The 15,001-nt window shown below is 37.5% G+C and overlaps 1 protein-coding gene across 2 annotated transcripts in view; it reads right to left on the bottom strand.

Moving 5' to 3' along the window:
- Positions 1-5,361: 5,361 nt before the first annotated feature.
- LOC121727482 (angiomotin-like protein 2) overlaps positions 5,362-15,001 on the bottom strand; it is a 42,474-nt gene continuing 32,834 nt past the window's right edge. For both annotated transcript variants that reach the window (XM_042115361.1, XM_042115360.1), the window contains exons 13-18: positions 14,832-14,966; positions 14,445-14,554; positions 11,164-11,268; positions 10,660-10,769; positions 6,395-6,607; positions 5,362-6,101 (exon numbers count right to left, since the gene is read on the bottom strand). In XM_042115361.1, the coding sequence (XP_041971295.1) occupies positions 5,841-6,101; positions 6,395-6,607; positions 10,660-10,769; positions 11,164-11,268; positions 14,445-14,554; positions 14,832-14,966 (934 nt within the window). In that variant the 3' untranslated portion in view covers positions 5,362-5,840. The remainder of the gene's footprint in view (positions 6,102-6,394; positions 6,608-10,659; positions 10,770-11,163; positions 11,269-14,444; positions 14,555-14,831; positions 14,967-15,001) is intronic.

The raw sequence follows: 15,001 nt of genomic DNA, 5'->3' as shown, positions 1-15,001 counted from the left end.
TTTTAGGTAAAGCGCGCGGCTTCAAAACCGAGCACGTCACACTAATTATTTTTTTAAGGTATTAAGTAAATATTAATTTAAAAATTTAATTTAACAAAAACAACGATGTGCAACAAAGTGCAGAATTTTTTTTTGAAAAGGTGCAATAAAAAATTGAAATTTTTTTTTTTCTGCACTTTGTTGTACTTCGTTGTTTTTGTATTTTTAATGTACAATGAGGACGGAAGTTCGAAAAATTTCGTTACTTAACATTTGTCTAATTTGTTGAAATATTAACTTTAAGTTAAATTTCCAACGGGAGCGAATTTTTTTAAGTGTTTGGAATACACCATAAGTTTTTTAAATTTTTAAATTAATATTTAATACCTTAAAAAAAAATTACGTATAGTCACAGAATATACTTATATTAGTAGTACCAAGTATAGTGTGACGTGCTCGGTTTTGAAGCCGCGCGCGCTACCTAAAAATGTTGCGCGGAGGCCTACTTTCAGTGTTAAATTAAAATTATAAATACTAGAGATAGAATTCCGGGAGTCGAGAGTTTTTTTTATGGAAATTTCCTCCTCTTAAAGAATATTTTTTAAAAATTTCTTAAATGTCAATAGTTTCGGAGTTTTTAACAAAAATCGTAATACCTTTTTTTTGGCAACCTAATTTTCTTATAACTTTTGCAATTTTTTGTGTGCTAATACACGCTTCCGATACATTTTTCTAGACGTCTTCCCGAATCTAATGAGCTATCGCACTTATTTTTAGGACCCTTATCTCTATATTTCGCCATTCTCAACTTATCGCTTAGACTAATATACTGTATTCTATTGCTGCTATAACAACAAATACTAAAAACAAAATATAGTTAATATTACATAATTAAGGGTCCAATCCAATACAGCAAACGTGATTTATTTGGCCCTTTTTTGCTCAATATCAATAATGGCAACAGGTGGGTACTTGATTTTTACAAAATCCTTAGATATACCTATGTGTAATTTAATATTTTTATTATAATAAAATAAAAAAATTAAAGGGACAGTCCCTTTAATTTTTAATATATATTTAATATAAAGGGGCTGTCAAGCTGTACAAGAAACACAATTTTTGTCCTAATTTTGTTCTTAGATAATGGTACGGAACCTTTCGTGAGCGAGTCTGACTCGCACTTGGCCGATTATTACTTTATTAATTTCAAAAGCGTAAAGTTTAATTGTCAAAAGCGTAGCCAATGCAATGCAATCAGTGCGTCTAGCTGTCTGATGTCTCTATTGTTTCTATACAAATTGAAGACATTCATACACTTTAGTCTCTTATGCCAACTATGATCTAGATTAAAGATTCTAGATACTAACGACATCGAGATTCTGGGAAGAATTTCTAGTCATGTTACTTTATAACTCTATTCTCCAATCTGCTGCTGCATTTCATGACGTACTTAGGTCACTTAAAACCCCATGTTTTTTTCGACGGTAATATTCTGTTCGGTTAACCTGCTGCTACGAATTGTTAGTAATAATTAGAAACTTGGATTACATAAGTTTTATTAAGCGAACGTTCGCATCTCTGCGGCTGTGACGCAACGTTGTGAAAGCTGATATGCATGGAATTGGGTTATGCGCGCGCGCAGCCCGCTGTCTCTGCCGAGCGCCGACTGCCACGACGGCCGCTCTCACCGCCCGCCTCACTTTATTTTCGTTAAACTTGTTGCGAAAAACGGTACCGTTGTTATTCTTCTACGAAATAGGGGCACGGTAGTGCCCCCGCCAAGACGAGCCAAGCGAATCGCAAGGGCACTACCTACCGTTTCTGAAAACGTTTCGTCGTATTTTTGAACCCTCGTAAGTTTGGTTTGGATGATGCCAGATAGTTCATGAGTATAGTAATTAAATGCGCAAAGTTTGAATATCGTAGCTTTTATACTTTAGACTTTATAGGTGTCCAAAAACCCACAATTTTGTCACTGACTCGCCGACCATCAAAATTGTAAGGGTACTTCCTGAAGTCTTAGAAAGCTGTGGTAGGTATGTAACATTACATTAGTACAGAAACAATAAAAACTTATTAAAATTTAAACCCAACCTAACCTTTCGAATCTTTTTGATATAGAGGGTGGATGTTAGTATGAGATACCAGTTAACACCGTTCCTTGTGCTAGATACAAAAAAAAAAAACTATGTAAGGATAGAAACTTGGCTCTACATGAGATCTCACTACTTTTTGACACCACGAACTATGTTCTCGTCTTGGCAACCTTATTACATGAAAATGTTTTTGGTGGGATAACTGTTGTTCTTAAAATATGTATTATCAAATAATGGATTACAATTTGAATTACTTGCTAAACTCGAACTAAAGAGTAAAGTCGCCGATGGTCGATTTTTGAATGACCGGCGCCCAACCCAAGAAGTTGCCTGTCTATAATTTCGAAGTCCAAACTCCAAGAGGACATCCTCTTTGACTTCCGGTGCCCTCACATAACCGACGAAAGAATACATAATATGCATCATGCCAGGCTACTGGCCAATTTCTATTGTCATTTATCTACTGTTGATCAATCTGAGTCCACCAAAACATTGATCTCCTACTACATGCTTTTAAAAGCAATTCTCAACTAAGTACCTATTTGAATTCGTAATCTTTTTTCTAATTATTATTAATAATATTTTAGGTACTTTTATATCTGTCTCTTCATTATCTTCCATCATCCAAAAAAAGGATAATATGTACTTACTGCAGTCTTGCAAAATTTTCTCTAGAGTCTAGAATTATTTGCCCAACTTTCTACATCTATATGTACTAATATTATAATTGGGAAGAGGTTGTTTGAACGCGCTAATCTCAGGAACTACTGGTCCGATTTGAAAAATTCTATTGGCCTATATTCCATCCAGAAAATATATCAATGCAATCAACATTTTAATTCTAATATATGAAAACAGATGGCGTTTTATTTTTTACTTCATTATTGTATAGTGTCCGACCGAAGGTCTATTTTTGGCCGATTGTCAATCGTGGTTTTATATAGAAAATGACAAGTTTTTGACAAGGAGTCAATGACCGCTAGCGACAAGTTAGCCCGAGTGGAGTATAGACTACAACATTTATTCTCGTACCGATACCGTCGTCGTCGTACTAAAACATTTGCCGTGTACTTATATTAAAATTTAAAATCAAAGCATAATGCATAATTGAGTGAAGATCAACATTGTTATTCCGGCAGCGACATGGCTTTGACCCGCGGATTTAGGTCAAGAGGAATCGATTCGTCTCTACCGTCTGTTTGTCTATAAATGTGCATTATGGTCGCGGTCTGTATAAAGTTGCATGTTATGGGTTAGATCTGGGGCTAAATGGCATCGAGTAACTTATATAATTTATAGGGTACTAAACGGTAAAATAATATGAAGAGTCAACCTAAAGTAGATAATATGAAAATAAAATAGGTAGGCTGTAGGTAATATTTCGATGTACGGTATCGTGATTATAATAGTAAACGTCCAATTTATTATATCTACTGAATTTATAGTTAAAAATTAGCTACCCAATGTACCTGATGTAAGTAACTTGTAACTAAATGTAGAGACTTGGACATTCAACAACGCGCGTTGCGATGTGGTAAGTTTTTGGTTACAGTCGAAAATTTGGTAATTTTTGTGTTAATAATATTAATTTGACTGTATGACGCCCGCAACTCCGTTGCGCCAAAATACGTTTATCGCGCGGGAACTGTACATTTTTATGATATTGGGAAGGATATAGGATACTTTTTATATTATTTCATATAAAAAGTATCCTATGTCCTTTCCCGGGACTCGAAGTATCTTCATACCAAATTTCAGCAAAATCGGTACAGCGTTTGAGCCTGAAGAGGTAACAGACGGACAGACAGACACACTTTCGCATTTATAATATTACTGTGATATTAGTATGGATTTAAACACGAACTGCTCAACTGTTAAATACCATCCTATCGGGTATTGAGAAATTGAGCGCCTTCGCCGTGTTTGCGTTGCGCAAACGTAGCGAGGTCGCCGCGCCATGCCGCGCCGCACGCCCTCGCGAGCGCGCCGCAATGTCACGATCAAGGCAACGTTTTGACTTTGCTAGCTGTTGTCGGCTGCAGATGTTTGTTATGTTTACGACGGAGCCGGTTTAGGGAACTTATTTGAGACATAATTTGAGGGCACGTCAAAATTACACAACAATAACTCGGGGAACTTTAAAAAACGGGAAGTTTTGTTGGCTTACTCCAATACGTAACTAGCACCGGATTATTTTGATTTCGTTTAACAAAAGTTCCTAACAAAGGTATTTCCAAACAAAATATTCCGTGAAATTGTTGTAAGAGCTCTTTAAACTGTTCGAGCTTGAGTCTCGACGTCTTGGTAAAGTTATGCTCCGGAATATTAACTAGGAGCAGTTTAACGGAACCTTTAGTCGGTTACCACATTAGCATTTGGAATAAAAAATATGTATTCGGAAAACGTTTTTAAATTCCATGTGTTGCTTAATCATAACAATACTAATTATGCCTGTTTTCACCAACCGCCTTCTAACACTAACGTTCTGTTTCACCACTTTCTGATAAAGTGCCGAATAGGCTATTCACAACTTTTTTGACAGATTCTCCATACTAATTTTTCTGTCAAGTTAAGTTGTGGATAGCCTATTCGGCACTTATTAGGAAGTGGTGAAACAGGCCCTAAGTGTTCCCTAGCGGCTAGCGGTCTTTTAGGATCATGTGGGTATATCCTAAAACAAACACGTTTAAAAAGAAAGCTTTACGAAAGTTCTTACGCCTTAGGTAAGCACGTAATATAGCACGTAGGTGACAGTCACAAAAATTAATGAAATCTTCAAGGATATCTAGATACGGTAGAATAAGGCATTATTCATTTAAGTAAGGATTTTAAACGCTTACTTAACAATTAGCGGGTAGGAAGGAAATCAAATGGTAACAGATAAAGTTCTTGCAATCTACGAGTGCGCGGCGCCCTTAGTTGTGTGAGTGACCATATCTAATACACGCGTACATGGCTCGCTCGCTACTGACTGCTCCGCTAGCTCCGTCAGGTACGCACACTAACAAAAATGTCTATTCACAATTACAACTACAAATAAAGGCTACGCGCGCTCGTAGATTGCAAGAACTGTAACGTATTCTACAATATTCACAATTCCACCTATGACACAAATCACAATACTAATTCTATAAGTTATGTAAAAGATAATAATCACTTAGATAATACAATATGTATTATGATTTATTATTGTGTCGCCGTCGATGGGATTAGTCTCGCGCGTCTGAACTCTAAATATACACATGTATAAAATGAGAAACCTAGGTACTTAAATAATACAACTTGGTCACAGCAAATCTATGTATTTCACATATAATTTCCATCAAGCCGGATAACGTCGTGATACAAATCAATTTCTTACCGAAATAGACGCAACGATCAAGTAACAGCGGTGTTGATAAGATAAAAATTTAATCTAAATCAACGTACTCTGGACATCAAATACAAACAAAGACTACCTGAAAGTTAATTTTTCCTTTTAAATACTTAGGCAAATTTTCAAATCGAAAATTCGCAAAGCCTAAAAGTTAATCGAGCCAACATTGGTCATGACTGCTATAATATGTACTAAACTGCAAGCAAAACGTCGTACATAACACGCAACAAAAATAAACTATCGGAATTATGAGCGGGTGACTAGGGATGCGTAATGCGTATATATGCCGAAGGCACAGCGAAAGGTTAAAACATGAAAACTGATAGGAACCACGTTGTAACAATCTCCAGTATTCCTCTACACTAGTCACTAAGCAAACAATACTCGTATCAAAACTGTATGCGATAGTGGTGTGCTCGCTTGTTGTCCTTCGCGGACTCGGCCGAGCGGCGGCGGGCGGCGGCGTACACGGCTAGCTTGGAGGGGGAGGGCAGGCTGGAGTCGCGCGGCCGGACGAGCGACTCGCGCGACTCGGCCGCCGGCAGCGACGCCGACGTCGGCACGGACGGCAGCTTCGACCGCACCGCGTCGTACGGCAGTGGCGAGCTGCGCGATGCTGTCGACGCGATAGACCCCGACCCGTCTGAGTCCTAAAATATCACCCATTATAATATTTGTAAAACTTGTGAGAATATTAATTTATAAATAATATATAGTCGGAGTCGGACAGTCACGGTAAACATAATATTATAACAGTTCCTTACCGATAAAGAGATCCAGCTTATAATACTTTGTTTAGTCCTTATCTGATGCGTTAGAAACGGCAAAAAACAAAGCTTATGTCACGGAAATCTTTGTATATAGCTAGCGTGGACCTTTTTATTAGCAAGAGGGCAGGTCTTTACGCTCTGTACTCTTTTTACAAGTAAAGCTAAACCCCCACCTTGCGTGCGTCTCGATGGTCGAGGCGGTCGTATCTGGCGGCGCGGGCGGAGGGCTTGCGCGGCGGGCGGGGCAGTGCGGACGGCGGCGGCGGCAGGCTGGAGGAGCGCGTCTGCTGCGACGCGCGACCTTGACGCTCCAGCAGTAAAGCCTCCTCCCCGCGACCCGCGCGCGCCCCCACACCGCCCAGACCCGGGAAACAGCACAGCCCACGCTGGAATCACACTCAGCTCAACTCTGATATTTAAAGATGGTCGTAGATGCAGTCACACCTCTGATATTTAAAGATGGTCGTAGATGCAATGTGAGTAGGAGCCATTGCAACCCGCGGTGTGTCACTTTCAGTTTACTTTTATAAAGATTTTTTATAAAGATTTGGCCAATGAGTTTTCGAAATAAACTTCAGAAACCAGGGATTAATCTCGCATTCACAGTAAAAAGCGTTGACTTTCTGGTGAAATGTAAGTAGAAAATCTACTTATTGGCTATTGTGCAACATTTGTGAAATTAATTTACTCACCGTTTACATAGGGAAAGCACACGCCACGAACGAGTTTAAAATTAAAGTTATTAAAATTTTTATTAAGTAACAAAAATTAGAAAACGGTAAAAATAAAGCATTTCTGTTACCTTTATAATATGGGCCAGGCTTTCATTAGTTTTGCCACTCAGTCTAAACAACACAGGTTTAGTCAATAAAACTACAAAAAACAAAACATGTCATTTATTATATCAAAACATGCTTTTCGCTAAAATATATCCAATACAAAATAATTTATGTAAATATTAGCTGTGTACATTTACTTAAATACTATTCTATAAGTATAGCCTCGGAATGATAAAATTAGTATAAAGTATAGATGCAGTTAAGAATCATTATCATTAAACAAAAATACACATTGTTAACATCGGCAGTTTATCGTGAAAATATGACTTCAACAAATAAATATCAATTTATGAAGAGTTTTCTCAAACTAGCGATTTTATCAAATAATAAGAAATTCAATATCTAATCATCAATACAAAATATAACTCACAAATTCCAATATTATATTACTTACAGTATTTGTAATTTATATAGAGAATGTATAATATTATATTATTTTTATCAATAAAATCTTAGCTGTGTTTCTAATATTAAGAGTCCGGATGCCATCGCAATTCTCAATGTTTACATACTAAATTGTAATCTATACTAATATTATAAATGCGAAAGTATCTCTGTCTGTCTGTCTGTCTCGCTTTCACGCCAAAACTACCGAACCGATTGTAATGAAATTTTGTATACAGATAGTCTAAAGCCTGAGAAAGGACATAGGCTGCTTTTTTACTGGAAAAAAGGGTTGTAAGGGGGTGAAAATACGAAAATTTGTTCAAATTAAGTTAGTTTCAAAAATTCATACTAGATGGCGCCGTGCGTCTCTTACATCGCGCTAACGCTTGCCCAATATCTTTCTATAAGAGGTGGTATCATCATACATTCGATTTTCGATTTTTTTCGATTGTTATTTCTTATAACGTTATATAATAAGTCAGTACTTTATATTATATACAGTGACGTAACCTGAAACCTATCAATGATAAATAGTTTATGGGTAAAGTTGTGTAATTGGGGGGCATTAATATTTGGCATAATATATAAAGTTTAATTTTAAAAAATTAAATATTATGTGCACACTGCACAGCTGTTTTGATTTAAGGGGTACCAGGGTTTTTTTATAAAAGCTTTTGACACCAATTTTGTTGACATCGTGCGCTATAAACTGAAGTCCACGCGGACGAAGTCGCGGGCAACAGCTAGTTGTTCATATTTTTGGTATGTAAATATTTTGCAGTGAATATTTGTGTAATAGGAACCTAGGTAATTAATATCTTAAGCTGAATAATAACTCAATTATGGTAAATATTCTCGTATGGGAAATTATCTTGGTATTACGTTTGTATGAGAACTGCGATGGCACCCGGACTCTTAAGTCTTTAAAATCGTGGAGAATATTATATTCCTTTAAAATCCAGCTGTTCTTTTTTTAATAGTAATATAATTTTAAACAAGTAATTTTTAGGGTGAAGCCAAACGAGCGTAATCGATAATACATATATCTTTTCATACAAATCATGACGCACAATTGCGCTCGTGTGAATCAAACAGGACTTTTGTATGAAACTGAATGCAGCAGAATTTCTGCCAGCCGAAATTCTGCGACTCACAACTCACAAATTACGCTCGTTTGGCATCACCCTCACTGTAACTTAAATAAAAAACTACCACGATATAATGACAAAATCTGTTGCAATATTTTTATTGGTCTCTATTTAAATACTGTATAGCAATTTGCAATAGTCACTAAGAAATAACAAAAATCTAGATTTAACTTTAATTAAATAAAGATTTTGAAATAAGCTTCGGACATTTTCTGTTAAACTCTTCATCATAAAATTAAGTTATCATTTTTATAAAGAGTAACTGAAACAAATTCTGTCACCAATTCGTGTCGTACCTACAACGGCTACAACCTACGTTAATACGCTGTTTTATTATATTAGTTTTGACGGTCTAATAATACTGAACTGTAGTGCATGTTTCATTTTTATTCGAAATGTAAAAATAGTTTCTAAGTAACATTACTACGTACTTTTGGCAAATTTTAAGAGAAACGAGTACGCCACAGTACAGTGTTGTTTAGAACAGTCTGGCCTCTCTACTTAAATTAACTTTGGCGTATATAACTGTGACCAATTCCATAACTTCAAGTTGTTATGTCGTACAGTACATTACCCGTGGTACGGGTAGGAGCACCAAGGGCCACCTGTCCACATCTCCACGTCACGACGTCGCGCGTCATCTACGAGGAACGGTGCGGTAACGTGGCACGGCACGTTGACGTGACGTGTAAATTTACGTCAACGTAACGTAAAAATGCACTAACTAACATAATATGTTTTAGATGATCGTAGAAGATATTTTTACAAAATACAATATTACAAGTTTGTAAAATATGTAAGTGCTCGTATCTGTACGTCAGGCATAATCAGTCTCGGGCTCAGATCTATAGTGACTCTACGAACCTATGTCTACCAAATACCTGTTAAGCTAAGTAGTCACATACGGTTTTGCTCGATCGAGCAATAACGTCGAGCAAAACCCGCGACTCGAGATTTCGTCCACTCATTCAGCATTGCTCGATAGTTTTATTCTAAATCGATATATTTAATTCTATCGAGCCGGCTCGATGCGAGACTTCGAGTTGTCAGTTTTGCGGTCCACACAGTAATTATTACTCGATTTAGAGTAAAACTATCGAGCAAAACCGCATGTGAGTACTTAGCATTACTCCAGATAATATACTATGCAACATATTCCCATAAACATACTAAAGACTAGTGGAGTGATTCCGTGGATATAGTTTAGAGATTCTTACATCTACTTGGCACCATCGCGGTTAAGGCCACAGGGAAGGCACTTTATGTTCAGATCATACAACACGCTGTTAGAAAGCTTCTACACTCACTTCAAACAAACCACACGAACACAAAGCTCGAATAAGTTATAATTGTTAATATTAGGATACATTCACAAGGCACTTTTATGCGGCAACATACTTTTACTGAAATTGAATAGTTTCTAATAAATAATACATTATTTTTCAGATCATAATATTATACCAAATGTCGCTCATAAACAGTGCACTGTGGATTCGCCTTTACACTTCAAACTGATGTTAGCGACAATCTAGAGCATCAGTGCTAAATCACATAAGCTGGGCCGAAAGCTCCGTTATTTTTATTTAAAAAACTAAAGGAACTGACGGGGCATATACAGAAGCTCTTCTAATTTTACGCTCAAAATGAGCGCAATGTATTCAGAATTTTGTGTACCATCGACTGCAAAATCTCCTCAGCTGGAGCTCATTCTTTAATAATTATTCTATGTGTGAGCCTGCAAGCAATTGTACCATCGAAGAAATTGATTCCTAGGCAGTCGACAGACCAACGTCATCTGGTCGGATCATGTCAATTCAATGTTAATAATTGTGATCTATCGGGTTTGACGTAACGCGACCAAACTACGTAGGTCCCCCATCTGCCTAGGAATCAACTTCTCTGATAGTACCTATTTTTTGAAGTAGGCAGTTTCTATCATTTTTCTCGGAACCAAAAATGTCACTTAAGAGGTTTATTTTCACAGGAGGTGACAGGAGACACGGCTCCTCAATTAGCGGCTGGTGTCAGTAGTCAGTAGTAGTGTGTGTCGGGTCGGTAACTCACGGCGGGCACGGGCGGGCGCTCGAGGCGGGACTCCAGCGCCGCCAGCTGCTCCTCCAGCCGCCCGTCCAGCCGCGTCTCCAGCCGCAGCGACGAACTGTCGAACGCACAACCTGCAATCGACGCACAGGGTGATAATACTTTGTAGGTAAAATGGATAAAGGTCAACGAACGTGTTCAACATTTTTATAGGACGAACGAGAGAGATTACAACGAACTGGTCGAGCATCCCTTTTGACTCTCTATCTGTTTAGAACATTATTGTTTTCTTTTAGTTTCTGTTTACTCTACTAGCCTACAATAGCTCAGTGCCACAAATAAAACGGAAAAAGCAGTTACAAAAAGGATTTTTATATTAATCTCGTCTTCGCTCCAAAGCCCTAGATTACGTACTTAATTTCGAATTGAATACTTGCAGCCGTTTCCTTAAAACAAACTTAACATACAAGATTGTTTGTATAAGATTAAACAAGTAGTAGGAAGATTAAAGTTAAACAAGTAAGGTACCGCTGGCGTTGTCGCGGTGCGGCGAGTAGTTGCGTCGCGCGAGGTGCCGGTAGCGGCCGCCGCTGCCCTCCGCGCTCGAGAACGACGCGCCCGGCGACAGACCCACTGCGATATCATAATAATGTTATTATTCCTGTTTCGAAATTGCAAATCATAAGGACGCTATACCTATCATGCGTGTTATCACCCGTGCGCGGATCTGAATGCTTACGGCCGTTCCCAATTTTCAATCTATCTGTGGTTTGACATACAACCGATCGCAGCTAACATTGAATTGACATAAAATATATGTCTCCAATGTCTAATGTGAGCTATTCCTATCTCTAGTAGGGCAAAACCAGAGTCAAGTTGAATTTGCTAGTTCTTCTTCTTCTTTTTTATTAATGGCTCCTTTGTGAGTTGCCAGTATCAGAGTGTTTTGGCAAAGACTTTACTTTATGAGATGGCTTTATGAAGAAACAAGGTTACGGTATGATGAGACGCGTACGGTGACTGTTGAAAAATCTAGGGTTAGTCCTATACACCTTACAATTTAATACTGTTAGTATAAATGTATGAACATAAAGTTTCAACTAAGGGAGTATTTACAGAGGACAGAACTGAAGTAAAATTGATAGGGCGAGGAATAGTAGGGGGAAGGAAATCGTATAAGGAAGGTTGGTATCTTGGGCAAGAGAAAAAAATATGGTCTAGAGTGCCCTCGTCTAGGCCGCATTCACATAAGGAGCTATCTCGGACCCTAATCTTTGCTAAGAAAACAGGCGTGCAGCAGTGTCCTAGCCTCATGCGACAAATTGTTGAACACACTGTTTTGCTTGCCTTCGATAACGAAGTTAGATGTCAAAAATGTATGAGATTTGACATGACGCATCGCAAGCGCCATGACACTTAGCGATGCGCTACATCAAATCCCATACATTTTTGACATCTCCCGTGGTCTGTTCTAAACCTTTTGTAAATGAGCTTCGTCATCAGATTAAGGAAAAGGCGCTCGAGAAATGGGAATACCATTTCGGCGAGGAATTACAAAGAGGTGTTGGAGTTTGGTACGGAACCATCCAGAATAAACCGGTATGGGAGCCTTGGTTTATTTTGTGTAATTTATCGAGAAAGTTGTTGGTGTCAGCCTTTAGATTACGATCTGGGCACATTCCAGCAAATAAATTTTGCTACTTGGTTGGAATTAAGCCTTCGCCTAATTGCGATGTGTGCGACAAGTCCGAAGACCTGTATCATGTTTTGCTGGAGTGTGCTCGGACTGCAGAGCTAAGATCAAGGCTCTTAGGTGACTTTGGCTGCCTGCACAATGGACGGATCAATAGTGTACTTTCGGAGCCGTTGTCCCCAGAAGCAATAAAATTATATAGTTTTTTGGATTTGTCCCTTATGTAGGGAACACTGTATTCACCTATGAGGCTGACATTAACACTGAGTGTTAAAAGCCTCTGTAAAATAAAAAGATTAAAAAAAAATTTTTTTTGACATCTAAATTCGTTATATAGAAACTAGCGAATTCAACTTGACTAAGCTCTCAGGTCCGCATGCGGGTGATAACATAGTTCTCGACGCGCATGACAGGAAAAAAATCAAATCAATGAAATCATAAGATGCGGGCAACTTTCATGCGGACGCACGCTGGCAAATTAGTATGAGGCATGAGCCTAGGATATAAATTCGCGTTTTCATTCAATATGATGTCATCAGGAAAAGAGTAAAATTACGCTTTCAAATGACTTGCGTTTAATTGTAAGATTGCGCTAATGATTCACACACCTAAAAATACTTCGTACTGAAAATACAGACATTATTGACCATAATATGTAGAACATCCTAACGCTGAGTGTACTCTTAGTTTAGGATGAGGTTTTTAAAAACGGAAATACAAAGTGTTATTAACTTATTACACAAAATTTATTACTTATTTTATTCGTACAAGGTATAATAAGAATTTAAGTAGGTATATCAGTTACCAAAAAATGTGATCGTTTTTGGGTAAAGCCAAAATTTTATTACACTTTTAGATTTTTATTTGCGTCTAGTGATAAATAAAGAAACCATATTATGAGTAATATGACGAGTTTTTGTTTTCGATTGTTACATTGATGTATTTACTAGTTACGTAAATATCAATTTCAAACGTAAGTATACGTTTATTTTGTTGATAAAAATTTAAAGACAAATTAACAACAACAAAAAATGTCATACAAAAAGAAATGTCCTTTTTTGCTACCCAAATATGTCGAGTACCCTAGTGAAATTTCTATAGCATTAATACTTAACTTTCTCATCCATAATTTAGTGTGAGGTTACTGGAATGACGATTTTGTTACATAAACTATAAGATTCCAAGTAAATTAGCATTTTTTTATTTTTCATAATGTTGTCCTTGATTCTCGCGCTTTTACGTTACCCTATTTACATTACTAAATTTATATAAAATTTCTGAGCGAATCGTAGTAGTTATTATTTTTTTACACTAACAACACGTATAGCATCTGTCGCTCTCATAATTCTAGCCGTCAATCATTTTGTTTTGTTTGTCGTAGAACAAGTGAATCGGCGGCATGTTTTAGTGATAAAAACTATTTAACTTGCATCTGTGATTTACGAGGTATGTTCCAAGTTATTTTTCTACTTGTTTATGTAAGATTGACGTTTGAGAACGTAAGATTTGTGCGAACATAGCTGCAGCTAACATTTCCTTCCCATTTTCTTATAAATTATGGTTAAGCCTGTAAACAGAAGCTTTTTCTGTTACTTTTCCGTTACTTTTCTGTTACTTTTCTGTTACTCTTACGTTACCCTTTCACAAGTTTATGTTACGTAACGTAAAAGTATTATAAAGGTAGGTGTATACCAGTGTACCAGTGGCGAAGGGTGAATTTTTGCCGGCCTTTTAAGAGGGAATAGGTCCCTCTTAAAAGGTCGGCAACGCACATGCAGCTCTTCTGATGCTGCGAGTGTCCATGGGCGACGGAAGTTCCTTTCTATCAGGTGACCCGTTTGCTCGTTTGCCCCCTTATTTCATAAAAAAAATTAAGTCACCACTTTTATGAATTTTGAAAATCGGTTCACATACATTCTACTTAGTTTTATTTTAACTAATAACAATAGCCTGCCATTTTCGTAATCTCATTAATTGTACATGCAGCCTTATAGCACTTTTACGTTACTTTTACGTTACGGTAACGTATTTACGTTACTATTCTGTTACTTTTATGTTACTAGTGATAAAATTTTGGCTTTACCCTTTTACGTAATTAACAAAATAGGATTCTGACCTAGCTCCTCTCGGCTGGAGTTGTTTCGTAACGACGCCCCGCTTGTATGTTTTTGAAGAACTTTTATCATGGCGTCGCGTTCTGCCACTTTAGATTCCAACTCTTTCACCCTGTAACATAAAAATATTCAAGTGGACATGCAAAGCGAAATTAGAATTTTCTATAGACAGTTGTGGCCCGGAACTTCACTATCGTGTGGAAACCGTACATTTTCGGCAATACAAACTGCGAGATGTCCTTGACCGGGACTTAAAGTATCTGCATACCAAATTTATAGACACTTGTATGTTTTTTAAAATTTACCAGTGCAAAATTGTAAGCGTTAAAAAGTATCGGTAAATACTGCATGTTAATTTAAAATATATATATAGATCGTAAGTGTCAAACCTGCTCTCCAAGTCAGCTACTTTCTTCTGCGCGAGATGTAGCTCGTCCATGTGCCGTATCTTCTCGCTGCGAGCCTCCGCCATCAGACGTTCGGCGTCGGCTGAAGTTTTCTCCAACGCCGCAATTTTTGCGTCCCTGTAACAGGAATTGTAACTGTAACTGTTTATTAT

Source organism: Aricia agestis, chromosome 5 (assembly GCF_905147365.1).
Source record: "Aricia agestis chromosome 5, ilAriAges1.1, whole genome shotgun sequence".
NCBI lineage: Eukaryota > Metazoa > Arthropoda > Insecta > Lepidoptera > Lycaenidae > Aricia > Aricia agestis.
Note: the sequence above shows the minus strand (reverse complement) of the source record. Positions and strands in the feature narration are given on the sequence as shown.